Source organism: Narcine bancroftii, chromosome 4 (genome assembly GCF_036971445.1).
Source record: "Narcine bancroftii isolate sNarBan1 chromosome 4, sNarBan1.hap1, whole genome shotgun sequence".
NCBI classification, from domain to species: domain Eukaryota; kingdom Metazoa; phylum Chordata; class Chondrichthyes; order Torpediniformes; family Narcinidae; genus Narcine; species Narcine bancroftii.
In genome coordinates, this window is record NC_091472.1 from 215,269,112 (window position 1) to 215,295,144 (window position 26,033).

The following is a 26,033-nucleotide window of genomic DNA, read 5'->3' on the forward strand; positions in this document are numbered from 1 at the left end:
GGGGTTGCAGGGCGATGAGCATCACATACACCGGTGGTTATCGACCTTTTTTCTTCCCCTCACATCCCACTTTAAATAATCCCTCTGCCAGCGGTGGTCTGTGTAAGGGGTTGGTTAAGATGGGACGTGAGTGGAAATAAAAAGTTTGAATACCACTTTTTAAATCATCCCTCATTGACTCGTTCTGTGCACGGTTTCAGATCTCCAAAGAAAATGGGCCAACGGCAATTTTTCTCAAACCAAATATTTCAGTGACAATTGGATCTAGAGCCGTGATTCTCAACCTTCCCTTCCCACCCACATCCCACCTTAAGCAATCCCTTACTAATCCCAGAGCACCGATGGCAGAGGGATTACTTAAAGTGGGATGTGAGTGGAAAGGAAAATGTTGATATACTCCTTAAACATGAGCGTATTTTCCTTTCACAATCTGCGCCTAGATACATTTTGTGAAGGCTACCTCCGTAAACACGAGGCAAATGATTCTGCCCTTCCAAATGGAAGGTGCCACTTGTAAATGCACTGATCAATTCGGATTGGCTGATACCTCACGAGTATAGCTGTTTTTACATTGTAAAATGCTGCACCTTGAAATGATTGCCATGGCCTTCTCTGGAAACCAGACACCTCTTCTCCTCCCTGCCTTCTGCTGGGACAGTTCTCTCTGTGACTATCTCACTACTTGGCACCTCTCCCCTATGGCTGCACTTATCACCGTTCAGGGCCCCAGACAGTCACTTGTGTATCGACTGCATCCGGTGCTCCCACTGTGGCCTTCTCTGTGTCGGAGAGAATGGACGCAGGCTGTGAGATCACTTCACTCTGTCCGCATCAGTGATGGTGATCTCCTGGTGGCCTACCATGTCAATTCTGTGTCATGCTCCCATGCTGACGTGTCTGTCCATGACCTCGTGCACTGTCAAACCAAGACAACCTGAAATTGGAGGAACAGCACCTAATTTTCCATCCTCTCCAGTCAGATGGCATTAATGTCGACTTCTCTCCCAGAACAAGTCTGTTCTTCCCCATCCCTTTGTCTTCTTTCCTCCAGCTCTCCATTCACAGCCAACAACCCTTGCCCCTGTTTCCTGATGGGCCTCCTTCCTCTGGGCCTGGGCTCCTCCCCTCCCCACCCCCCCACCATTTTGTGCGGGCGCCTATCCACGTTATGCCCATACCTTGATCAAGGCCAAAACATTGGTTACGTATCTTTATCTTTGCTGACCTGCTAAGCTTCTCTGCCATTGTTTTTTTTAAACTTCAACCACAGTGTCTGCAGACTTTCACGTTTTACTTCTTTGGCAATCGCTGGTTTGCAGATTATTACTTTTCTGGGTGGGTAGTGGTTCTAGAATCTTGCCTTCAAGCTGGAGTGGCATTCTAAAAGGAGCAAAAAGGTTGTAGAAAATCTGGGAGTTTTGCACAGTGAGTGCGATAGATTAGAATTCCTTCCATGTTGCTCCTAAGTTAATTGTCAAATGTTTACCATTCATCTGGGTCCATTAACTTGAATCCCATGCAGGAAAATGCAGTGTTTATGGTTAGAAATGTCCCCCTTGTTGTCTGTGTGATTTTTAAATGTATTTGAGTGCAGCTGGCTAAGCAAGAGTGGATTTAAATGCTTTAGTAATATACTTTTATCAAATAGCCACTACACTAATTACCATCTTGGGTCCACCCAACCAGTTTAATAAAGCAGCGATGTGCTTTTGTTAGCTATCTGGCCTTCCGCTGAAGTGGAATGCTGGCATAAATATTTTAAGTGCATTTCTTATGCTCCACAGTTGTCAACGGTTGCGGAACTTATTTATATTGATTTATATCAGGTACAGCACTGTTGCAGGAAATATGGTGGCCAATTTATGCAGAAGGTCTCCAATAACAAGTAGCAATAAATAGGTCATGTGTTTCCATACGTGGCGTTGGGAACTTCCCCACTCTCTAAATTGTTGAAGAAGCTTGTGTTAGGCACCACCAGTAACCACAAAGACTAGGCTGAGGGAACGATATACAGAATAACTTTGCTGGCCTGGATCCAGATATAGGAATGAAGGGAAGGGAAAGGTGGCTCGACCTTTATGGCCCAGGACCACGGGGGAGGAGTCATAGGGTATGAGTCATCAGTGGGTGGGTCAGCTCCATATATACAGTAGTCAACCATAACTATATACAATGGAGGAAACCTATCACCACAGCTTGTTGGGGAACAATCTGTTAATTTTGTAAATAAAATTGGTAAATACTGAAAAGACTTTGTCTGGGCAGCCTTTGTGGAGAGAAAATTAATGGAATATTGACTCTGTCTTCCTCTTTCCATAGAAGTAGCTTAGCCAAATATTTACACTATTTTCTGGTTTGGTTTCAGATTTCGAGCATCTGTGGTCTATTTCTTTCTAATATCTTTTAGGTTTGATGCAATAATCACTAAAATGAGAAACCAAGTTGGGCAACGTTGGACATGTTGGGATTGTTGTAACTGGTGCTTTGAAGTTCTCAGGGTGATAATACAGAAACTTTTATAACTGTTTTGATCCCTTAATTGTTCATTGTGCGGTTTGGGCATTGATAACAGACACCCTGTCGAAAGAACATGGCTAACCCCAATATTTATGTCCATTCTAATCCTGCCTCTTTCATCATGTACACCTGTTGGACTGACGATGTTTGACAAAAGAATGCCTGCTATTTGTTCACCACAGAATTCAAAAGGAGAATGAGCCTTATTTTACTAATGTCAGGTTTAATAATGTGTCACGCTGTGGTCTCAGTTTTCTTTGCATTTGTCTCGTACTCTTGGCTAAGTAAAAGGTAACCAACGTTTTGGGCCCAGGTTAGCCTTTACTTCCTATGGGCACTGCGTGACCTGCTGAGTCTCCAGTGTGTTTGTGTTGTGCTCGACCCCAGAGTCTGCAGACTTTGTCGTCTGACAGAAGCCGTGAGCTTCAGGTTTGGCAAAAACTGGGTATACATTGCCCTTTTCTGGTTGAGAATCCGTCTAATGGCGAAGGAGGCAAATTGTACCCATGTTAAGCAAAATGAGCCGAATTCTCTCATCTTCCGTAGCACAGCTAGTTATTTTCCCTCCATAAAACCTCTCCACTTTAAAAATTCAGGTGTGTGTAGTTTCCAGTTGAAGGTTCAATGTTCCTTTTTGCTGTCACGTAATAATACATTAAAATGTAACGTACATGATGCAGTGTAACTTTTCTCTTTGCTGCCATAAGGCTGAATGGGAGTATTTGAATTTCTATTGTCATAGTTGGAAACTACTCCCGCTGGCAGAGAGGTCAGTAAATGAGTGGAACAAATTTAAGGTTATTGTCAAAAGACTCCTTTGCTCTGGTGTTGAGAAGGGTTTGCAACTGGCGGCAAAAGGAGATTAATTGTAACTTGAAAAGGATTTTAGAATAAGATATTTTTGGGCTCCAAAGGGGATCTAATGGAGTAACTCTTTAATGATGCTGTATGTCCCCTATCTGTACTGTGGCAGTGATGTCACCTCGATGGAATGTTTATATAGTGAACATTCCTTTTGTCTACCATGTGAACATTTCCTTCATCAATTGTTGTGCATTTGGGTTGGAAACCAGGTACTGCGGTTTTGGGGTGTGCTTCGATACATTGGGGTGAGGGGGGGGGGGCTTGCTCCAGCTCCCTAAAAGGTAAGAAACTGTGTCTGTTCGGGACCCTGTAACCTCCCAACCCTCTTGTTCAACCTTTTGCTCACTGTTCCCTCTCAGTCCCAGGTTACCAGCAGCTCAAATTTAAACCTATCGTGGCTGTCTTTGGGTCATTCAGTGACTCGCCTTCTCCTATCTCTAACCTGAGACCCCACGTTCCCTGATTCTGACCTCCTGCGTATCCTAGAATGCTATAGCACAGAAAACAGGCCATTCAGCCCCATCTTATCGGTGCTGACCATCATCTCGCTAGTCCCACTGGCCTGCTCCCATCTATTTATCTATTCAATTTATTCTTAAAACTCCAGGTCAAGCCCACATTCACCACATGAGATGGCAGCTCGTTCCACACTCCCACCACTCTCTGAGTGAAGAACTTCCCCCTAATGTTCCCCCTAAACCTTTCCCCTTTCAACTTAAAAATATGACCTCTTGTATTTATCTCCCCCCAATATAAGTGGAAAAAGCCAACTCTCATCCATTATCAATACCTCTCATAATCTTGTAAACCTCTATCAAATCTCCCCTCATTCTCCTACACTCCAAGGAATAAAGTCCTAACGTGTTTATCCTTTTCCTGTAACTCAGTTCCTGAAGACCTGGCAACATCCTAGTAAACTTTCTCTACACTCTTTCTATCTTATTGATATCCTTCCTGTATTTCGGCGCCCAGAACTGCACCCAATATTCCAGGTTTGGCCTCACCAACGTCTTAAACAACTTCAACATAACATCCCAACTCCTGTACGCGATACCGTGGCACTCCATTGTTGAACCGGCATCCGTGGTTGCGGGCCCCCACCGGATTAGGTGTTCCCGATGGCCTGGAGGCACGAAGAACTCTGGGAGGGGTGCGACTTCAGAGGTCGAGTGATTGTGATAGTGCGTCAAGTGTAATTTTCTGAATTCCTGCATAGATTCCATTAAACAGTTCTGTTGGTTCAGCTAACAGACAACGTCTTTTGTGCTTTATTCACTGCACCGCTCACTACTTTGGTGACCCCTATGGTCCAAACAACATTTTGGACCTCACTATGGATGCACAGAATGCCATTATGATCAAAATTCCAGTATTTTGGACCTCGCATCCACAGGTCTGGTTCCATCAAAGTCCTGCTCTCATGTATTTTCGTCTTCTCTATATGTACAGCCTGGGCGACCACACTCCTTCCGAACTAATGAACGGGATGTTGGCGCTCATGGACTGCTTTTCAAGCAACTTTTTCTCAAGCAAATGCCAGAAGACATGATTTTTCTGCTTGCAGACGAAGACTTTAATGACCCCCGTCACATAGCAGCCCATGATGATGAGTTGTGGCATGCTAAGCAGCATGGTAGACTTTCAGTTGGGTGCATAGTGGTGCCTCAGTGCAATTGGAGAACAGTGGTGCTAGTACCATCAAAGATGGGAAGGAGCAGCAGCTTGCCGCTGCCGTCCCCCCTGCATGCATCTGGGAAAAGCTGAGGCCGGCTGTCGGTAGTGGCGGCCAGCCATAAGAACCTCCTCCTTTTCCTCTGGGATCGACTCTCAGGCCATTGGTTCTTGGTTGACACTGGAGTGGAGGTTAGCATGTTTCCCTCCTCTCCCAGCCACCAACAACAGCAGCATGAGGACATGTGGGTCGCAGACAATTCCACTCAATTTTGACTTGACGTGGTTCAGCTGGTCCTTCACCATTGCTGATGTATAACAGCCAATCCAAGTAGCTGGTTTTTTGCGAGCACACTCCCTTCTAGTAGATCTCAGAAATCACTGCCTAGTTAATTTGCCTAGTCCCTCACTTTGCACCCTGCAGCGTTGCCCGCACCTCACCTTGACTCGGTAATGTACTCGGAAAATGAATTTGCCACAATCCTAGTGGAATTCCCCAGCATTATTACTCCTCAGTTCTGTACGGCCCAACTGAAACATGGAGTCCAGCACCACATTCCAACTCATGGACGTCGCCTACATGCTCGAGTGCGCAGGCCACCAGATAAATTACAGATGGCTAAAGGCGAATTCCAACACATGGCGGAAATGGGGATTGTGCCCCACTCTGACAGCCCTGGGCATCACCGCTGCATATGGTAACTAAGGCATCTGAAGGGTAGAGACCTTGTGGGGACTATTAGCATCTGAATGACATCACTGCGGCAGATTGCTACCTGGTTTGCCACATACAGGATTTCTCTGCAATCCTTCACGAGAGCTTGGACTTCCTCCAAAATTGACCTGATGTCCAGGTACCATCAGATCCCAGGTCACCCTGACGACTGCCTTGATTACCCCGTTTGGGCTATTTGAATTCCTCTGTATGCCTTTTGGTTTTTAAAAAAAAAATGTGGCCCAGACATTGCAACGCCTAATGGACACAGTTACCCGGGACCTTGATTTCCTATTAGTTTATTTGGATGACATCCTTATTGCCAGCCACTCACGCCAGCTGCACCGGGCCCATCTCCGTCAACTATGTCAGTGGCTAGATGACCACGGATTAGTGATCAACCTGGCCAAATGCCAGTTTGGCCGTCGTTTGATTTCCTAGGCCACCGCATCAGTCAGCACGGAGCGGTTCCACTACCTTCCAAGGTCGAGGCCATCTGCAAATTTCCGAGACCCTCTACCATCAAGGGCCTGCAGGAGTTTGTTGGCATGATTAACTTTTACCATCGTTTCGTGCCACCCGCAGGCAAAGTTATGCAGCCACTTTTCAAACTCTTGTCCGGACATCCCAAGTGGAACGATGAGGCTGCAACCTCATTCGAGACTCCCGAGGGTGGATGTGTCAGGCACTGCAGTAGGTGGGGTCCTGGAGCAGTTCATCAATGGCATCTGGCATTCTTTAGTTGTCATTTGAGACCATCGGAGCAGAAGTACAGTGGTTTTGTCCTGGAGCTCCTTGCCCTCTACTTGGCTATACAATGTTTTCACTATTTCCTAGAGGGCAGGGGGGAGTTAATGGTCCAGATGGATCACAGGTTGTGACTTTGCCTTTGCCAAGATGCCAGATCTGTGGTCAGCATGACAACAGCGACCACTCTCCTACATTTCAGCATTTACAACTATGATTAAAATATCACCGGGAAGAACAATCTAGTCTCCGACACGTTATCTTGCACCACCATCGCCTCCCTCCATTCACCTGCTCCCGGTATAGACGAAACGGCTTTGGCAGCAGCTCAACAGGAAGATGAAGAATGACTGCGTACCGCATGCCATATCCGGACTGAAATTGGAGGACTTACACTTTGGTCCAGAAAATGCCTCCTTGTGATGATTCCACCTGCCAACCGAGGCCCATTGTACCTGCTGTGTGGTGACGTCGGGTATTTGACGCCATACACAGTTTGATTCACCCTTCCATTAGGACGACCATGAGGCTCGTGGCAGGCAAATTTGGGTGGCACGGCGCTTGAGCAAGGACATGCATCCAGTGCCAGACCCTTTAAGTTCAGTGCCGCACCAAAGCCCTACTACAGTTTTTGCACCTGCAGGTTTGATCACATCCATGGGGATATCGTCAGCTCGTTGCCCCCGTCCAAGGACGCTACTCACCTCTTCACAATGGTAGATGGCTTCATGAGATGGCCAGGTGTTGTCCTGCTCTCTGACACCTCCGCTTTGTGCGAGAGCCCTCATCGCCAATTGGATAGCATGTTTTGGACTACCCATGCACATCTCTGTCAGAGGAGCTCAGTTTACGTCTTACCGAGTTAAGGTGGGGAGGCTGGGAACTTTGCTTCTCGAAGGGTGAAGGTCCTGGAATTGACCAGATAGCACTCTTTCAGGTCCATCAGGAGGCAGTGGGCTCGAAGGAAGCCTGCACCCAGTAGGGCTGAGACATGTCAGCCAAAGTGAAGGTTCCAGGTAAAACAGCAGGAGGCAAACTCGAGTGGGATGGTCCGTATCCGCGTATGCTGTTATTGTTGGCAACAGTCCTAACTTCCCAGCGTGGATATCTCTGTTCAAGGTGGGCAAGACGCTGACCTCCGCCTCTATGGCCATGAGGAAATGCCACCCTGAGTGTTGGTCCCATCGATAAAGGAGGCTGACTTGGTGCCCAACTTTTGTAGCCATCAGCAATGGCTGGCTCTGGCGTTTCCCAGTTGGGAGCAAGGTGGACCGTTGAGGTGGGCTCCAGAACTTCTCAGTGTTTGAGTCTCCAACTGCTGCAGCTGTCGCCGGCCTCGGTGGAATCACTGGGCGTGACACAGCAACTAGGTTAATGGACACCCCGCCATATGGCTTGGCGTGCCACAGGACATCAGCACAGGCTGCTAACCTGCGTGAGTCACTGAAGTCACTGTCAGCAGGGAGTAGGTGGATGTCTTTCGGCACCTGTTCGAGAAATTTCTGCCCCAACAGTAAGCAGGTTCTGTGGCAGTCCATTAACGGCAGCATGTCGTTCATAAGGGGGGACGGCCAGGCTGTCCATGTGGAGCAGCTGTACCACCTGTTAGGGACAGGAAATGCCGAAGGTGCAGATAAGGAGCGCCTTAATTATCTCCATAAGAAGTCGATAATTTGTCCGGAAGTCTCCTGGTCGAGTGAACTGATCACGTAATAAATGTGGACCCTGCAGTTATCTGCCTAACCCGAAACTGGGCCTCAGCCTGTTCGAACCCCCAGAGGTCCAAAAGATCAGCAGCTTCGGTGAGACTGCCTTCTATGCGCTCGTGTCATTCATTGTGGGGTCCAAAATACCGTTATGGACTGTCGGGGTCACCACTGCTATCGGTGGGCTTGCAGCGAACCAAAGAAATACCACATGGAAGCTGTTAGCGTGATGAACCAACCAAATGACTCTACTGGAACACTCCGAAAGCTCATCAGCACCACTCCCATGATCCTTTTGTGGCCTCCCCCAGTGGGACCATTGTGACGTCTGCTGGCACCTCTGTGACCCGGTTCGCTTGCGGATTAGTGCACCCCGCTGCACCCTAATGGTTCAGGCTGCACCCTAATGATTCTGCCTCCACCACCCTCCCTGGCAAGGCATTTCAAGCACCTACAACTCTCTGGGGAGGGAGGGGATTAAAAAAAGGACTTGCCCCTAAATGTCCCTCCCTCCACGTCACTGGTGTATGCTATTTCTGACCTGGAAAACAGGTGCTGGCTGTCCACCCGATCCATGCTTTTCAGAACTTCTTCAGTGCACCAGCCCTTTCATTGTTGACACACCCAATGAATATGTAGGGCTGCTTCACAGCCACATGAACAGGTAGGGACCACAGCATGATCCTTTGGCAAACAATTGGCTGAATATCTGAGGGTTCTTCATGATTTTGTTGCTTGCATCAATCTTACCAGATTCGTCCAGACCTGCAGTTTAAAATGAGAGCCCTCCAGGTTTAAGATGACCAGGTTCAGTCCGGGGCCTCTGATTGTGGTTGAGTGATCCTGTGTGAAGTTTGTATTTAAACAGTATCTTTTTAAAATGATGATTTGCGACACGGTAGAAGCCGATTTCTGGCCAGTGAACCAACCAGCTCCATTCATGTTTGGAGGAAGGGAGGAAACCAGAGCACCCTGAGAAGAACGTACAAACTCCTTAAGGACAGTAGCAGATCTGAACCCGGATTGTTGGCGCCGTAATACCGTTAACGCTATAATAGAGAAGGCTTGTAGCCACCCTTAATTTCAATTCAGGGACAATGTATTTCCTTCATTTACCTAGCATTTACAATTGCAGCGTTCATGCCAACCAAGTTGTCGACTTGATCTCATCCTGTTTGCCTGCATGTGGCCCATTTCCCTCTAAACGTTCCCTTTCCAACCATGTGCCTGTCCAAATATCCGATTAAACATTTGCAATTTGTGCAGTACAAACTTTAAAGTCGGCCCACGCTGCAAGAGAACACCCAGCAATAAAACACCACCAAACCAAGTGGACGTACAGCAGCTCCCTCATTAACCCTAGCGGGAGCGAGCTCAAAATACCGGAGCATTTGCCATACGTTTATACAGAAGTTGGGCAGGGGTCTGCTTGAGACCAAGTTTCACACAAGCTGCATCTTGTGTTTACCATTACACTTGACCTTGCAATGTCTGCGAAGATCAGTGCTCTTTATCCCGAGACGTATTGACATTCTCATGGATAATATTATCACACTTTGGCACAGGTGTTTAAAAAGCAATTAATCCCTCGTTAGGAAATGATTACATTCCCATGTTTACAGTAACTTGAAAGCCTTGCCTAATGCAGATTCATAAGACTTATTCTTCCACACTAACTTGCAGACTTATAAAAGCTCTGGGTTTTATTTCCGGTTAAACTGATCTTATCAGAAATAAACATCAATATTCATAGCCCAATGTTTCTCAACCTGTGGTCTGTGGTGGAGAAATATTCCTGTGGTATTGAACAAACCATGGGGAAATCTAGCTTGTAAATTTGACCCAACAATCCTTTCCTACCAAAATTAAATAAAATTAGTCCTGCCAGTGGTCTGGGTTGGGGCTTGAACTCACCAGTCCCATCTCCCTCTACTGGAGGTCCATGAGCTTGTTGTCATACCCCTAAGTACGATGTACAGATGCCCTGGTAATTCTTACTTGCTGCAGGGGTATTATAATAGTACACATTGCCACAACATGCCAAGAGTAAAAGAGAAAATAACTATAAATGTTCATAGTTGCAGTTAGGGCAAAGGTCTTCACTCTAAATAACTTCTCCTTTGACTCCAAATCAAAGTAGTGGCCATGGGTCCCAGCCACACCTGCCTGTTTGTGGGCTTTGTGGAGCAATCCAGACTGCAAGTCTACACAGGCAAGAACCACCCCCCCCCCCCCCAACTATTCCTCCAGTATATCGATGACTACTTCGGGGCTGCCTCATGCACCCGCAATGAGCTCGTCAACCTCATCCACTTCACAGCCAACTTCCACCCCGATCTTAAATGCACCTGGTCCATCTCCAACACTCTTTCCTTTTCTGGATCTCTCTGCCTCCATCTCGTGAGACAAGCTTTCTGCTGACATGTATTACAAATCCTCTAATTCCCTTAACTACCTGGATTACACTTCCTTACACCCTGTCCCCTGCAGATTCCATCCCATTCTCTCAATTTCTCCATCTCCACTGTATCTTTTCCCAAGATGGGGTCTAACAGTCGAGATCTTCTGAAATATCTGCCACAAACATGGCTTCCCCTCTACCACCATCCACTCAGCCTTCACCCGCATCTCCTTCATTTCCCGCTCATCTATCCTGGCCCCCTCCGGCCCCAGACCCAATGAACATAGAATCCCTCTTATTCTCACAACCCCACCACCTTCCACATCCAACACATGATCCTCCAGAATTTCCAGCAATTACAACAGGATCCCACCACCAGATACATTTTCCCCTCTTCTCCCTCTCTGCCTTCTGTAGATACCACTCCGAGCATGACTCCGTTGTGCACTAATCCCTCCCAACCAATTGCTGCCCCCAGCACCTTCCTCTGCCCACATATGGTGCCACTCTTGTGCCCATACCTCCTCCCTCACCACCGTCTGGGGCCCCAAACACTTCACTTGTGTATCCGCAGGGCTGATTTGCTGCATCTGGTGCTCCCTTTGTGGCCTTCTCTACATCGGAGTGACTGGGAGATCACTTCGCTGAGAACCTTGGCTCTGTCTGCACCCAGCAAGGACCATCCTGTGGCCAGTTCTGCGTCACTCTCCCATGGCCTTGTGTACTCTCCCATGGCCTTGTGTACTCTCCCATGGCCTTGTGTACTCTCCCATGGCCTTGTGTACTCTCCCATGGCCTTGTGTACTCTCCCATGGCCTTGTGTACTCTCCCATGGCCTTGTGTACTCTCCCATGGCCTTGTGTACTCTCCCATGGCCTTGTGTACTCTCCCATGGCCTTGTGTACTCTCCCATGGCCTTGTGTACTCTCCCATGGCCTTGTGTACTCTCCCATGGCCTTGTGTACTCTCCCATGGCCTTGTGTACTCTCCCATGGCCTTGTGTACTCTCCCATGGCCTTGTGTACTCTCCCATGGCCTTGTGTACTCTCCCATGGCCTTGTGTACTCTCCCATGGCCTTGTGTACTCTCCCATGGCCTTGAGTACTCTCCCATGGCCTTGTGTACTCTCCCATGGCCTTGTGTACTCTCCCATGGCCTTGTGTACTCTCCCACCATGCCCACCTGCAAATTGGAGGAATAACACCTGATTTTTCCATCTGGGCTCTCTGCAGCCAGATGGCATTAAAGGAAAGTAGGCTAACTTGCTCTCCTTTCCCCTCCACCCATCCTTCCCTTCCCCCTTCCATTTCTGACTCCTCCCCTTCCCTCTCTCTTCCCCCAGCCATCCCTCCTCCCCTTGATCATTGCTGTCTCCTCCCTCCCTTCTCCGCCTATCACTTCCTGCCTTTGCGACCACACCTCCCCCCTTACCCTTTTGTTTGGATGCCTGCCAACATTTTTCCATACCTTGATGAAGGGCTCAGTCCTGAAATGTCGGTTATGTATTTGTATTGTGACAGAATATATGTTTTTGGATATAAATTGGGGCAGGGTTTTTAGTGTAGGTCATGTACAAATACTTTAAAACAGATCTTATTTAAAATACTGGAGTTCTGTCCCATGCTATACATGTCTGGGCCAACAGTCTTTGTAGAAGCTTTGGAGAGTGCCCAAGAGACTTCACTAATGCATTGTTGTTTACAAAAAGGCAACAAATGAAAGAGCTTGTCAGAGCCACAGATTGTCTGCTGTGGAACTTGCTGTTCTAAGAGGGTCATGTGGTTTTGCAAGCAGAGAGTCAGAGGCTTTTTCTGTGTGAGAGAGAGATCAATTCTACAGTTCTACAGTCAGCAGCAGCAGCAGAAACTGGGACTGGAACAGGACAAGCTGGCAAGCTTGTGGAAAACCCCATTTGGAAGTTGTGAGTGTTTAGTTCAGCCTGGTCAAAGCCCTTGTGGTTCATGCAAGAGGAGAGGACTGACTGTCTAATGTTTCTCTTGAAATAAGAGAAACAAAAAGGAACTCTGTGGTGACCTGAAAAGAAAGAGGTTATCATCTGGAGAACCTTGAGCGGGCAAGTTTCTTCGGCAAGACACTGAAGTGGCTGATGGAAGCAAATCAGTTGTGGGTGTCAAATCTCTCTCTGAAAACTGACAAGAACCTTCCTGAGTGGTAACCATTTACCATAAAGCCTGGTGAACTTTATAAATGTTAAATTCTGTGCACAGTACAAGAATTGCCTGCAACCGGTGAACTTGGAGGAATGAGAAGTGAGATTGGACTGTGAACCAAACAACTTTTCTGAACTTATACACACACACACACACACACACACACACACACACACACACACACACACACACACACACACACACACACACACACACACACACACACACACATAGAATTAGAAGGGGGTTAAATTAGGTTAGTTAAGCCAATAGTGATAAGTTAAAGTGTGATTCTGTTTTCATGTTTAAAGATGATTAAAAACAACTTTTGTCTTGGTGAATATCTATTGCTGCTGGGTTTTGGGGTCCTCTGGGCTTGTAACAGTATCTTTGCTATATAAAGGACGCTGATTGACCTGCTGAGTTTCTCCATTGTGGTGTTTTGACTTGAACCACGGGGTCTACAGATTTTTATGTTTAGCTAAAGAGAAAAGGGACATTTCAAGTTGCAACCAGATTTTTCGGGTAGTCCTTGGGTAGTTTATGGTAAGGGGAAAGTTCAAGAGCTTGGAAATGCTGGATGTCAGGCTTCAGTGCCCCCTGCCCAAAGGTAGCTGTAAGAAGAGGTTGTGATCATGATGTGGGGGGTTGGACCTTTGAGGTTGACTGCCTTCTTGAGGCACCATCTCCCGTGGATGCCGCCAGTGGATGGGAAGGCGGTGCCTGTGATGGCTTGGTTTGCCTTCTACATTCCTGGGTACTCGGGTTACCAAATCAGACTGCGAAGCAACTAGCCGGTTGTAGTTGGAACCTAAGGTTGGGTCCTTGTGTCAAAAAGTACAGGTTGAGACCTACTGGCTTCACGGGTTTAAATGAATACAATTTCTCTGCTGCTGTCTGTTGTGAAGGCAGAAGCCAGCTCTTCTTGGATGGGCTCTTCCAGTTGAATAATCTTCTAATATTTGTTGTCCAGGCCAATAGTCTATTGCTGAATCATCCCAGGGAGACAGACTCAGCAACAGACTCAAATCCATGAACCATTTGCTCACTTTGAGTAAAAAAAGAGCATTCTGGGGGGAGAGGGATGACAAAGGAGTCATTTAATCATTTAGTTACTCTTGCATTTGTAGGCAGAATCTTCTTTTCCACATCTTGTACAGTAAAACCCATGTTATCTGGAACTCGAGCAACCCGTAGCCTCAAGCAACCGTGGAAAATAAATAGGTTTTTAAAAAAAAAATGAACGTTTAAAGTTTGTGCGCCTCACCACTAGTTTGCCAATCCACACAACCTCAGAACCGGAAAATTCACTGAACCGGCATCTACCATTCACATAGGTGCCGGATTCCAGGGGGCTTTGCTGCATTTTCTAATGGCTCACAACCGTGGGGGATCAAGCCTAACTACACTCTGTGAGCCCTTGGCGCACCCTGCCTGCTGCCCCGTGGTTGCATAGCGACGGCAGGTTTGGTGCGGTGTCTGTGGTCATTGTGGGCCAGAAGGTTGTAGGTCCCAGTGCAGCTTCGGTGCCTTTGACCTGCCGATCCAAACTCGAGGGTGAAAGACGATTGGGTGTTTGGAAACTACTCGGGGCAAATTGACAGCAACGTTGCCACTGAAGGAAAATGCCAGCTTAGCCACCAAACTTCTTGACGCATCCCAAATGCTCTGAAAGATGCTGTAGAAACGGGTCCTCCTGTGTTGGAAAGAAGCGCTATTTCCTTTTGAACAACACAGATAAGTTGTTAGGATGAATTTAAGTAAACACCACTGGGGAGCTCATAAGCTGTTGTCACTGCCTTGTGAGTCAGTGTAGTATGACCCCCGGCTTCCCACTCCCCACCCCTCCACCCCAAATATTGTGTAATCCATCAGGCATGCAAGAAAGAGGGTACTTTTATTTTCACTTGGTTTATTTAATAAAAAAAGTCAATTAATGAAGTCCCTTGAGACGGAAAATGTTGCTTCAGCAGAGATGCTGTCATTCAGTATGTAGGGATGTACCTTCATTATCAGTAATAGTATACACAGAAGAGCCAGGGGAATCGCAGCGTGATTTCGCCAACATTGGAGCTGGTACATCCGCGTGTACCCTGCACAGAGGTGGGTCCTGCTTACGGTTACCATGCATAGGTAAAGTAACTGCAGGATTTCCCACTTTTCCTCTTAAGCCCTTTGGGGAACTGGGAGTGAGATCCGGAGATGGTGGTTTATTAACATTCTGAGTAAAAGGGTCAGCACGCACCTGTGCCCTTCAGCCCAGATGGTTCCCACAAACCACCAATTTACACTGATCCTACATTAATCCTTTTTTTAAAAAAAAATGCTCCCCACGTTCCTGTCAACTCCCCTGTGCACCGACACACTGGAGAGTTTGCAGTGGCCCGTATAACCTCTCAACGCCCTGCATCTATGTGATATTTTGAGGAAATCTTAAGACACAGAAGAAATCCCAAATTTATTTATCATCTGATTGTACCAGAACAACCTGGTGAAACAGTGTTCTCTGGACCACGGTGCAACACACTCCAAACATACATACCAGACAAATGAATATACACAGAACCTAGATACATTTATTAAAATAAACAGGATTAATTAAGAATGAAGTCTCGGAGAGTTGTTTTAGTGGTTCAAGAGTTGTTCAGCATTCTCACTGCCCGTGGGGAAGAAGCTGTTTCGCAGCCTGATGATACTGGCTCTGATTCTCCCAACGGCAATGGCTGGAAGATGCTGTGGTAGATTCACAAAGAGAATCAGCAAACTCCACACTGACCTCTGGTCCCTGGCAACTTTTAGGCAGTGACTATGACCCTTTGCTGCTCTCGGTCCCCTATGTCAAATGAGCTGATATCTGTGATCCACCATTAATGAAATTTGCTCACACGCTTAAAAACTTAATTAAAAGGTAAAAAATGACAGTGAAGCGTGCACACTACGTGAACTGTGGAGTAAGAATTTCCCCCTTGGGGGTTGAGGGGGCCTGAATGATGATGGGGGGATGAGCTGTGGGTGCAAGTGCAGCGTTTCCTGTGGTCACAGGGAAGGTGCCAAGTGGGGGGGGGGGGGGGGAAATTGGTGGGAATGAATGAGTGGACAAGGGAGTCATGGAGGGAGCAGTCCCTACAGAAGGTGGAGAGGGGAGGATGAGTCTGGCAGTCGACAGCTTCTTCCCTGCTGCTATCTGATTCCTGAATAATCAATGCCTTACTTTTCGTGCACTGCTATTTTTATTTTTTAAATAGTAATGTTGTAAGATGGTAATAATGTGAATGTTTGCATTGTGATGCTGCCGCAAGACACCAAATTTCATGGCTTGTTCATGAAAATAAATCCTGATTCTGATGTATGTCCGGTAGTGGAATCGTGATGTAGGTGCCAGAAATTGTAGAGGATAATATGTTGGATGTGGAGGCTGGTGGAGTGGTAGATGAGGGCGTGGAATGCTGTGTTATTGTTTCTAGGGGCAGAGGGGGCCAGAGCAGATGTGCAGGAGATGGAGGAAATGTGGGTAAGGGCTGAGTTGATGGTGGTAGTGGGGAGGCCATCTTTTATCAGAGGACAACGTCTTTGATGATCTCGGCCGGAAGGCCCAATCTTTACAAGGGAATTGGTTGTGAAGGAGTGTGGATGAGGTAGTTGTGGGAGTTGGTAACTAAATTAAAAAAAAAGGTAGAAGGTTTGTCTCCTGAAATGGAGAGACCGAGAAACAGGAGAGTGTCGCCAGGGAATTTGAGGTTGGGGTAGAGATTGGCAGAAAGGTGGATAAAGTAGAATGGGAGGTCAAGGTGGGGGGGGGGAGTGGAATAGCATTACTGATCAGGGATAGTATCACGGCTGTAGAAAGGGAGGATGCTGCAGAGGGAATGTCCACTGAGCTGGTGTGGGTGGAAGTCAGAAATCGGAAGGGAGCGATCACTGTGCTGGGAATGATCTAAAGCCCCCAAATAGCCCTCTGGACACTGAGGAGCAGATAATCAGGCAGATTTTGGAATGGTGCAGGAAATATAGGGTTGTAGTTATGGGTGAGTTCAACTTCCCTAATATTGACTGGCACCTCCTTACTGAAAGAGGGGTAGATGGGGCTGGATTTTACAGGTGTGTCCAAGAAGGATTCTTGACACAATTGCTTTATGTGGACCGGCGGTCGAGAGGAGAGGCCCACACTGGATCTAGTACTGGGTAACAAACCTGGTCAGATAGTGGACCTCTCGATGGGTGAGGATTTTGGTGAGAGTGACCACAACTCTGAGTTTTAGCATAGTTCTAGACAAGGATAAAAGCAGACAAAATGGGGAAGTGTTTAATTGGGGAAGGGTTAATTACGATGGTTTGAAGTAGGGACTGGGGGAGTAAATTAGGAACAGATGTTCATGGGAGAAAGCGCAGAGGTAATATGAAAGATGTTTAAGGACCACTTGCATCGGGGTTCAGGATGGGTGTGTCCCACCAGGCCTTTTCCCACCGCAGTGTAAAAATGAAGATTCCCTGGAAATTTTCCCAGGAACACTCCTGTGAACCTGCGGTGTGAAAAGGTCGGCCCGGGGCTGTGGAACTGAGTAATTATCCTGGACCACTCTCTCCCTGTGGTGTGAAAAGGCAAATGGCCAAGCAGGGGAAGCTTCATGAAGTTGGCACTTGCATGCTGCGTCACGTAGGCGATTAAAAGGTTCATACCTGACAGCAGTGGGCCGCTTCGGCCTGTCACGCCGGCAGCACAATGTGGGATGAATGGCCGTCCTCATTAACCATGGTCCCTCGTGCGGCTATCTTTCCCTGATTGGTTACAGCTGCACGAGGGATCATGGTTAACGAGGATGGCCATTCATCCCGCATTGTGCCACTGTCGTGATGGGCTGAAGTGGCCCCGAAGTGCGGGGGTTGGGGCAGACAACCAACCGTTTTTTTGTGGGGGAGGGAGGGAGAGTGAACGACGGATGGCCGGTGGGGTGGTGGGGGAGGGAACTTACTTACCGTGAGTGGGTAATGCGCCATTGGTTGGGGGAAGGACCCCACCCCATAAATTTCTGGAGAGAGCAAATTCCCAGGAATTTGGACCATGGTGTGAAAGGCCTGGAAGGTGCTGCATTCTCTAGAATTTCACTGGGTCCAAGTCGAGTTACAGCTTGGCTGTGGTGTGAAAAGGCCTACTGAGACCAGGGAAAGAGATCATGGCTGACGAAACAGTTGAGGCATCTTGTCAAGAGGAAGAAGGAAGCAGACAATAGATATAGGAAGCAGGAAACTGGCTGAGAGAACTTGGTCCTCTCTCTCTCCAACTTCTAGAAAGTCCATGTGCCCCTCTCACTTGCAAAACCCTTGACCTTCTCCAGCAAGTTAGCCTTTTGCTCCCATCTGTTGTTTTAGGTACACAAACTTCACAGGAGTGACCTTTCTGTGCACTTTGCAGAAAGGTCAGAAGCCTTGTAAAAATTTTCAACACAGACGACCTGTCTCCAGTCAATTCATTTGATGACATCATTTCAATTAGTACCTACATTCTCCATAGTTTCTGTAAAGTCACTGAATATAAATTCTTCAGTATTTAAAATAAGATCTGTTTTAAAATGTGTTTATGTATGTAACCTACTCTAATTTTACCAAATTATCTCCCCAATATTCCATTACACACTAAACTTGACACAGCGTGAGGATGAGAAGGAAGGTTTTCAAATGCAATTTCTCTTCGTTGGTGTGGGCATGCTTGCAAAACGCTCCTGTGGCTGGGAAAAGTGGCAAGAGGCAAGGGTGACTTTCCAAAGCAGTGTCTGAATGTATGATCTGGAAATTCCTGGCGATAGCTGAGTTGATTAATTCTCCCTTTGATTTATGACAGATGCACAGAGGAGTGTGTGCTTCGCAGAGATGTCTGACCATGCCAGGTAATTTGGCAAAATGTCAGTTTAGGGTGTGTCTGGGATCAATTGGGAGGTGATGCATGTTGGCCACACACCAGTAGAAAACCAGTAAAGGGTTGCTTGAAGAGAATTAGAAACTCCACTAAGGGCACATTAACAGTCTTGAGGGACTGGCCATCTCGGTTTGAAGTGGAGTGGGGAGACGGTGGAGACCTGTCCTGGTCTAACACGTTGATCCAACAGCCATGAACGTGCACCTATAAGCTCCTCGGAAATTCAGCATGCCAACAGCATCCCTGACTGACTTTTCAATGTGCCAGGTCATCCTCCCCTCCACCGAGTCCTGTCTTCGCCTCCCGCTGCCTCTGGAAAGCAGGCAGAAGGGAATTGGGAGTTTAATAACCAGAGGCTCCAGATACCTTAACAAAGGGCTCCGGCCCAAAACATTGGTTATCTCTCTCTGCCTCAAACAGATGCTGCAAGACCTGCTGAGTTCCTCCGGCACTTTTGTGTATTAAACTTTGGCCTTTTGAAATTGTCTGCAACCCTCAGAAGCCGGACGAAACGACCCCAAGTTTGGTGGAGTACGTAGAATAGTGTGTAACACTAAGTGCTAACATTAAGTGCTGCCTGACTTCTGCTTCTCAGCATTTCCTGCCTTTTGTTTTAGGTTTCCGCCAGCTGTACTCTCTTGATTTTCATCGCTGTTCAGCGTCGTTCTTGAGCATTTCCCACCTCCTGCCCTCCAACTCAAAGTGAGGATGAGTTTCACCAGCTCCATTAACCTGAAAGCAGATCAATCAGGGAGGGAGGAAATTGGGTGGGCTTCGAATCCGAGGGTCGCCTCGCAGCATGACCTCCCTCGATCATCTCGCACAGAAACAAGCCCTTCAAACCCATGTCCATCCACACCAAGATGCCAGTATTCCTGCATTTGGCGCATATCCCTCTCCCATCCATCCGCGCCCCTGTCCAGATGCTGGAGGATTGTAACTTCCTCTCCGGCACTTCTGGTCCCTTGCCCCTTACACCCACCACCCTGTGTGGATAAACCTGCCCCACAGAACTCCTTTAAATGCTTTCCCCTCCTACGTTTTCTGGGTTTCGGAGGGGGAGGAATTTTATTTGCAACATGGTAGAAGCTAATTCCAGCCATTGAAACCTGTGTCGTCCAATTAACCAGTGAAGCTGAACATTTTGAAGGGTGGGAGAAAACTAGAGGACCAGGAGGAAACCCATGCAGGTGTCAGGCGGGGGGAACATACAATCTCTTTATAGACAGTGCTGGATTCGAATATGGGTCACCGGCACTGTAAGAGCTAACTGTTATGCTGACTGTGCCCCTCCTAATTTATTTGGAGCTCTCGGAGGTCACCCTTCAAGTGGGAACAATGGCAGTCTACTCGGACCCCTCTGTGTTCCAGCCAACTACCCCTCCACCCTTTCTCATGCTAACACTTCCTTCCCACGGGGTGGTGACCAGAGCTGTACGCAATGGACCAAGTGTGGCCTCCGTCAATGAAGGCAAGCCAGCTAAAGACCTTTGCAGAGATCTGGATCTGTCATTCACGTTTGATTCGGTGGTGGGGCGGGGGGGGGTGTCTTCATGTCCCACTAATCCCATCTCCCAGCACTTGGTTTCAACTCTTCTATGTCTGAGCGGTTGGAAATGCTGATCTGGAGACCACCCACCCCCCCCCCCCCACCACCCCCCCCCCTCAACTTCAGCCACTCTAGCTGAAAAAAAGTTCCCCTTCAAATCACTTTCTTTCCCCCACACCCTGAGAAGGGGGCACAGATAAGATCGAGATAGGTAAGTTGTTTCCATTGGTGGGGGAGACCAGAATACGTGACCTAGTCTCCGGATTCGAGGTAGTAGATTCAGGATGGAGATGAGGAGGAACTGCCTTTCCCAGAGGGTGGTGAACCTGAGGAATTTGCTGTCCATTGAAGCAGTGGATGCAACCTCAGTAAATATATTTAAGACCAGGTTGGATAGATTTTTTCCTTGTAGGGGAATTAAGGGGTATGGGGGAAAAGAAAGGGAGGTAGAGATGAGCCTAACATCAGATCAGTGGAGCAGGCTTGACAGGCCGGATGGCCTACACCTGCTCCTGTTTCTTGTGTTTTTACATTCGTGACATGCTCATAAACAATAAATTCTGATGTTCCTGCAGTCTAACCCATCCCTGTCTCTCACAATTTTCCATGTTGTGCCCCAAAGTCAAGAAGGTTCATGATTGAGGTGCAGAAGAGGCTCAAGGTTTGGGAAATGTGACCACTGTGCGTTTGCATATTTAAAAACTGCACTGCCCAACTCAGTGCGGGCTTTAACACTCATCGGTGATTTGCTTCTTTCCCCCTTTGCAGTGGCAGTGGACCATGTTCAGAGCAGCCGACCCCAGAGGCCCTCCCCGTGCAGAGCAAACGAGGCTATTGCGGCTGCTGTCAGGAAGTGTACACCTGCCTGGAACAGGTGAGCGGGTCAAAGATCTTGTCCTCGGTGTGTGTTTGTTTGCCATGCAGCATTCTCCGTGATCCCTGTGATTTATTGGTCTGCTCACTTGAATCAGGGGTGAAACTGGAGACTTGGACGCCTCGTGTAACTTTTCTGCTATTGGCCTCTGGGTTCTGTTGTATCAGCTCACATTTTCACACAAACGGTACGACTGAGATGGGCTGAACTGTGGTCCAATACCTATGCTCAAGGTGGGTGCAGTGGGGGGAGGGGCATCCTGCAGTCGTGAAAGATGCGGGAGGGCAGCAGGTCTGTTACAGGCGCTGGAGTACGAATGTGCAAGACCTTGACCTGTTCCAGCAGCAGGGTGGGGTGGTGGGGGGTTACGTCAACAGGCATGGGAACCAACACCTGGGAAACACTTCACCAGCACCGGAACAGGCCCGATGTCCACAGTGCCTGTGGTAAGCACAATGCCGAATCAATCTCCTTCCTTGCACGTGATCCATGATCCCTCTAACTCCGTGGATGCTCATGTGTTTACCAAGAAATGGCGCAGATGGTACAGTGCTACTGCAGCACCAGTGAGCTGGGTTAGAATCCAGGTAGATTTCTACATTCTCCTTGTGTCCGAGTGCTGTGGTTTCCTCCCACCCTCCAAACCATATGGAGGTTGTAGGTTAATTTGGGTGGCACTGGTTTAAATGGCTTCTACCATGCCCCTTGACGTGTTTGCTTCCACCACACCAGGTATCCACGCTCTGTACAAACGATAGCCTACTCCCTCACCCACTCTTGGCAAAGTCGCAGCAGTTGGAGGGAGTGGGGATCACGCCGAAGAGGGGAACCATCCCACGATTGGTTTTGCAAAGATGCTCTGGGTGCCTTCTTCACTGCCCCAACCACACAGGACCACCTTCAGAGGGAGGAGTTGGTGTTCGGGTGGGGAAGAGAAATTGGTCCCAGGTGAGCAAGGCCAGGCTGGGTCGACCATTGACCGCCCCTTCTTTCTGGCTCAGCACCTGCAGAGTGCCCGGCACAGACAGTCTGCTGGCGAGCCCCGGAATCCGGGGGCGATGAAAAGTCTCATGGATCGCTTCCTGCAGGATGTAATCCAGTACCATCCCTCCCACTACAAGGACACCAGGTGAGGGACTGCACTCTTCAAGCTCGCCACATGTCCTCTTGAAATCTGGCACCACTTAGCTGCCATGTGTGCCAGTGTGAGTTGCTTAATACGTTGTTGTCTGTAAGGAGGTTGTGCATTCTCCCCGTGACCTGCCTGGGTTTCCAATAACATCTGGGGTTAGCAGATCGTGTACTTTATGAGGAAAAGGTAAAGATACATAACCAATGTTTTAGGCTTGAGGCACTGGACTGCGAGATGACTGAGCACCTTTGTCTGCATCAGTGACCGGGATCTCCCAGTGGCCAACCATTTCAGTTCTGCACCCCACTCCCGCATTGACATGTCTGTCCACAGCCTTGTACACTGTCAAACCAAGACTATTTGTAATTCGGGGGAGCAATATCTAATATTCTGCCTCCAACTAGAGGGCATTAACATCTACCTCTGGTTTCTGCTAGCCCACTCCCCACTCTCTTCCCTCCCACTGTCTTTCCTCCAACTCTCCATCCCTTTCCCTCTCCATTCAACACTCCTGTTTCTGTTTCCTGCTGTACCCTTCCTCCCTTATCCACCTAATACCTTGTGCCTATATGTCAATGCTGCCACCCCATCCCCTATTGTTCAGGTGCCTGTCTATATTTTGTCCATACCATGATGAAGGGCTCAAGCCGGAAACGTTGGTTATTTATCTGCCTTTGCTACATAAAGTACGCTGCTTGACCTGCTGAGTTTCTCCAGCATTGTGTTTTTACTTCAATCACTGTCTGTAATCCTTTGTGTTGTTAAATTTGGTAACAGGCCATTTTGGCCCACAAGCCCGTGCTGCCCAATATACACCCAATAAACTTACACCCGGGTGTGTTCCGAACGGTGGGAGTAGCCCCCAGGGAAAACCTGCACGGACACGGGTAGAGCGTACAAACTCCTTACAGACAGTGTGGGATTCAAACCCGGTCCTGATCGTTGATGCTAACCGCTATGCCAACTGGGCCACACTGGGTTTAGCAGATTAATTGATCACGTGGGTATAAATGAGCGACGTGGGCTCTTAGGCCCATTACCCTACTCTCTCAAAATCTTTTTATATAAAAAAAATCACAGCAGATGCCCATTTATTATATTTGTAAGGCAAAAAACTGCATTATATTTATTTACTTTGAGGTACAGAGGGGTAACCGGCCCTTCTGTTCCATGCCTCCCAATTTAACGTACCAACCCCGTAAATTTTTGGGTCTCAACATTTCGAAATGGCAATTGAGGTATCTTATCTCCCTGCTGTGCCCACAGGGATATTCTGATGGGCCATGTAATTGTGTCACTGGGATGCAATTCTTTGCTGAGACTACATTTTGGCCAGATCATCTGGCTGTGCTCCTTCTGCCTTCACACAAAGTCGAAAAGAGAGGCTCCAGATATCAGGACAGCTAGAGGGTTGCCCCAGGAGGCTGAAGAACGTGTTACAGGACTTCCTTAAGTCAGTGGATTGGGCAGTGTTCAAGGACTCTGCTGAGGATCTGAACGAATACACTGAGGTTGTCACATACTTCATCAAAACAGCTGTGGATGGGTGTGTCCACCCCAAATTGTGCAGGGCTTTCCCCAACCAGAAGCCCTGGATGAACAATGAAATCCAGAACCTGCTGAGAGCCAGAGCACAGGCATTTAAGTCCGGAGATCCAGATCAGTACAGCAGGAGGAGGTACAACCTGCGGAAAGCTCTCTCTGGGGTGGTGGAGATTCTAGATGAAAATTGAAGCATTGAGGGACACCCGACAGCTGTGGCAGGGCCTATGTGCCATAACCTGCTGCAAAACCAAATCCAGTGCAGTAGCAGATGACAAGGCTTCACTCCCTGACAAACTCTATGCCTTCTATGTCCAATTTGATCATGACAATGAGGAAGAGCCACCTCTGCGTGTTTCCATGGCCCCGGATGATTTGTCCTTATCTGAAGATGATGTGTGGGCTGCCTTCAGGAGAGTGAATCAGAGGAAAGCATCCAGTCTGAATGGCATACCTGGCTGAGTATTAAACATCTGTGCTGACCAACTTGCCAAATGTATTCACAGATACCTGTCTCTTCAATATCTCACTCCAGCAGGGTGTGATACCCAGCTTTTTAAAACAGGGCTCAATCCTACCAGTGCCCAAGAAGAGTGTGGTAACAGTGATGAAATGCTTTGAAAGGCTGGTGTTGCAGCATGTCAGCTGCTGTCTGAGCGGTGTCATGGATCCGTTCTAGTTCACCTACTGTAGCAACAGGTCTATGGTGGATACCATCTCACTGGCTCTACACAAAGCCCTGGACAGCAAAGATGCTTTTATCAGGGTGATCTTTATCAAATATGTTCAGCATTTAACACCATCATCCCCGCAAAACTGATCAGCCAACTCCAATACCTGAGAGTTAACACCCCACTGTGTAATTGGATCCTGGATTTCCTCACCACCTGACCACAATCAGTGAGGATTGGTAAGAACTTCTCCACAATCTCCAACAGTATCTGTGTGCTCATACTCCATCAGTACATGGGCTATGTTCTTAGTCCTCTGCTCCACTTGCAATACACCCATGATGAGTCAGCATGCAGGAGGGAGATGGAATGCTTGGCTGAATGGTGCACCAATAAGAACCTGGCATTCAATATCACCAAAACTAAGGAGCTGATTGTTGACTTCAGGAAGGGAAAACATGAAGTATACAATCCATGATCATTGGGGGATCAGAGTTGGGAAGGATGAGCACATTTAGGTTCTTGGGAGTCACCATCTTGGAGGATCTTTCCTGGACCTAACACACCAATGAAGAAAGCACGTCAGCGCCTCTACTTCCTCAGGAGTTTGCGGAGGTTTGGAACGACATCCAAAACTCTGGCAAATTTCTACAGTGGTGTGGTGGAAAGTGTGCTATCTCACTGCATCACAGTCTGGTATGGGGACACCAATACCCCCGAGTGTTATGCTCTACAAAAGGTAGTGGACACAGCCCATGACATCACAGGCAAACACCCTCCCCACTATTGAGAACATCTACAGGGAACGTTGTCATGGGGGGGGGGGGGGCCAGCAGCAATTATCAAGGATCCACACTACCCAGCACACGCTCTGTTCTCGCTGCTGCCATCAGGAAAGAGGTCCAGGTGCCACAAGACTTGCACCATCAGGTTCAGGAACAGCTGCTCCCCTTCCACCATCATCAGACTCCTCAATGACAAACTCTAGCAGGGACTCATTTAAGGACTGTATTGCACAGTTTGTTTACATTTCTTTATCTGTTTACATGTCTACCTTGAGTCAGTTTTTCCTTTGCACTGTCCTCAGAGAGAATTACCAGGAGTGGTAATTCTGCCTCAGACAGCAGAAAAAGAATATCAGGGATGTATGTGATGTCATGTAAAATTTGGACAGTCCTGACAGTAAGGAAAAAACCTCTTCCATTGTCATTCCCAATCCACAATTGTTCATCTGACAATTGTTGCTTATGAAATGCTTTTAGTTTCAGGCCCTCGGCTTGGGGTTGTAGAAGATCCAGAGTAAAATAATGTCCTGCAGTGGTTCTCAACCTTTTACTTTGAACTTGCATAACCACTTTAAGTAATCCCTATGTCATCTAGTCAGGGATTCCTTAATTAAGGTGGTATGTGGGTGAATTGTTCCTTATTGTCTCATTATATGCATGGTTTCAGAACTCCAAAGGAAATGGGCCAATGACCATTTTTTTCATGAAAAATATTTTAATGGCACGGGAGCAGTGGTTCTCAGCCTTACCTTCCCACCTTAAGCAATCGCTTACTAA

The 26,033-nt window shown here is 47.7% G+C and overlaps 1 protein-coding gene across 12 annotated transcripts in view; it reads left to right on the forward strand.

The window, feature by feature from the left end:
* zdbf2 (zinc finger, DBF-type containing 2) overlaps positions 1-26,033 on the forward strand; it is a 29,709-nt gene that overhangs the window by 1,162 nt on the left and 2,514 nt on the right. For 5 of the 12 annotated variants that reach the window (XM_069933930.1, XM_069933928.1, XM_069933931.1 and 2 more), the window contains exons 2-4: positions 18,629-18,674; positions 21,021-21,126; positions 22,128-22,255. In XM_069933930.1, coding sequence (XP_069790031.1) covers positions 18,658-18,674; positions 21,021-21,126; positions 22,128-22,255 — 251 coding nt within the window. In that variant the 5' untranslated portion in view covers positions 18,629-18,657. Of the gene's footprint in view, positions 1-8,606; positions 8,885-18,628; positions 18,675-19,123; positions 19,235-19,326; positions 19,406-21,020; positions 21,127-22,127; positions 22,256-26,033 lie in introns of those variants that run through there. The other 7 variants (XM_069933924.1, XM_069933925.1, XM_069933926.1 and 4 more) reach the window with 4 other exon arrangements.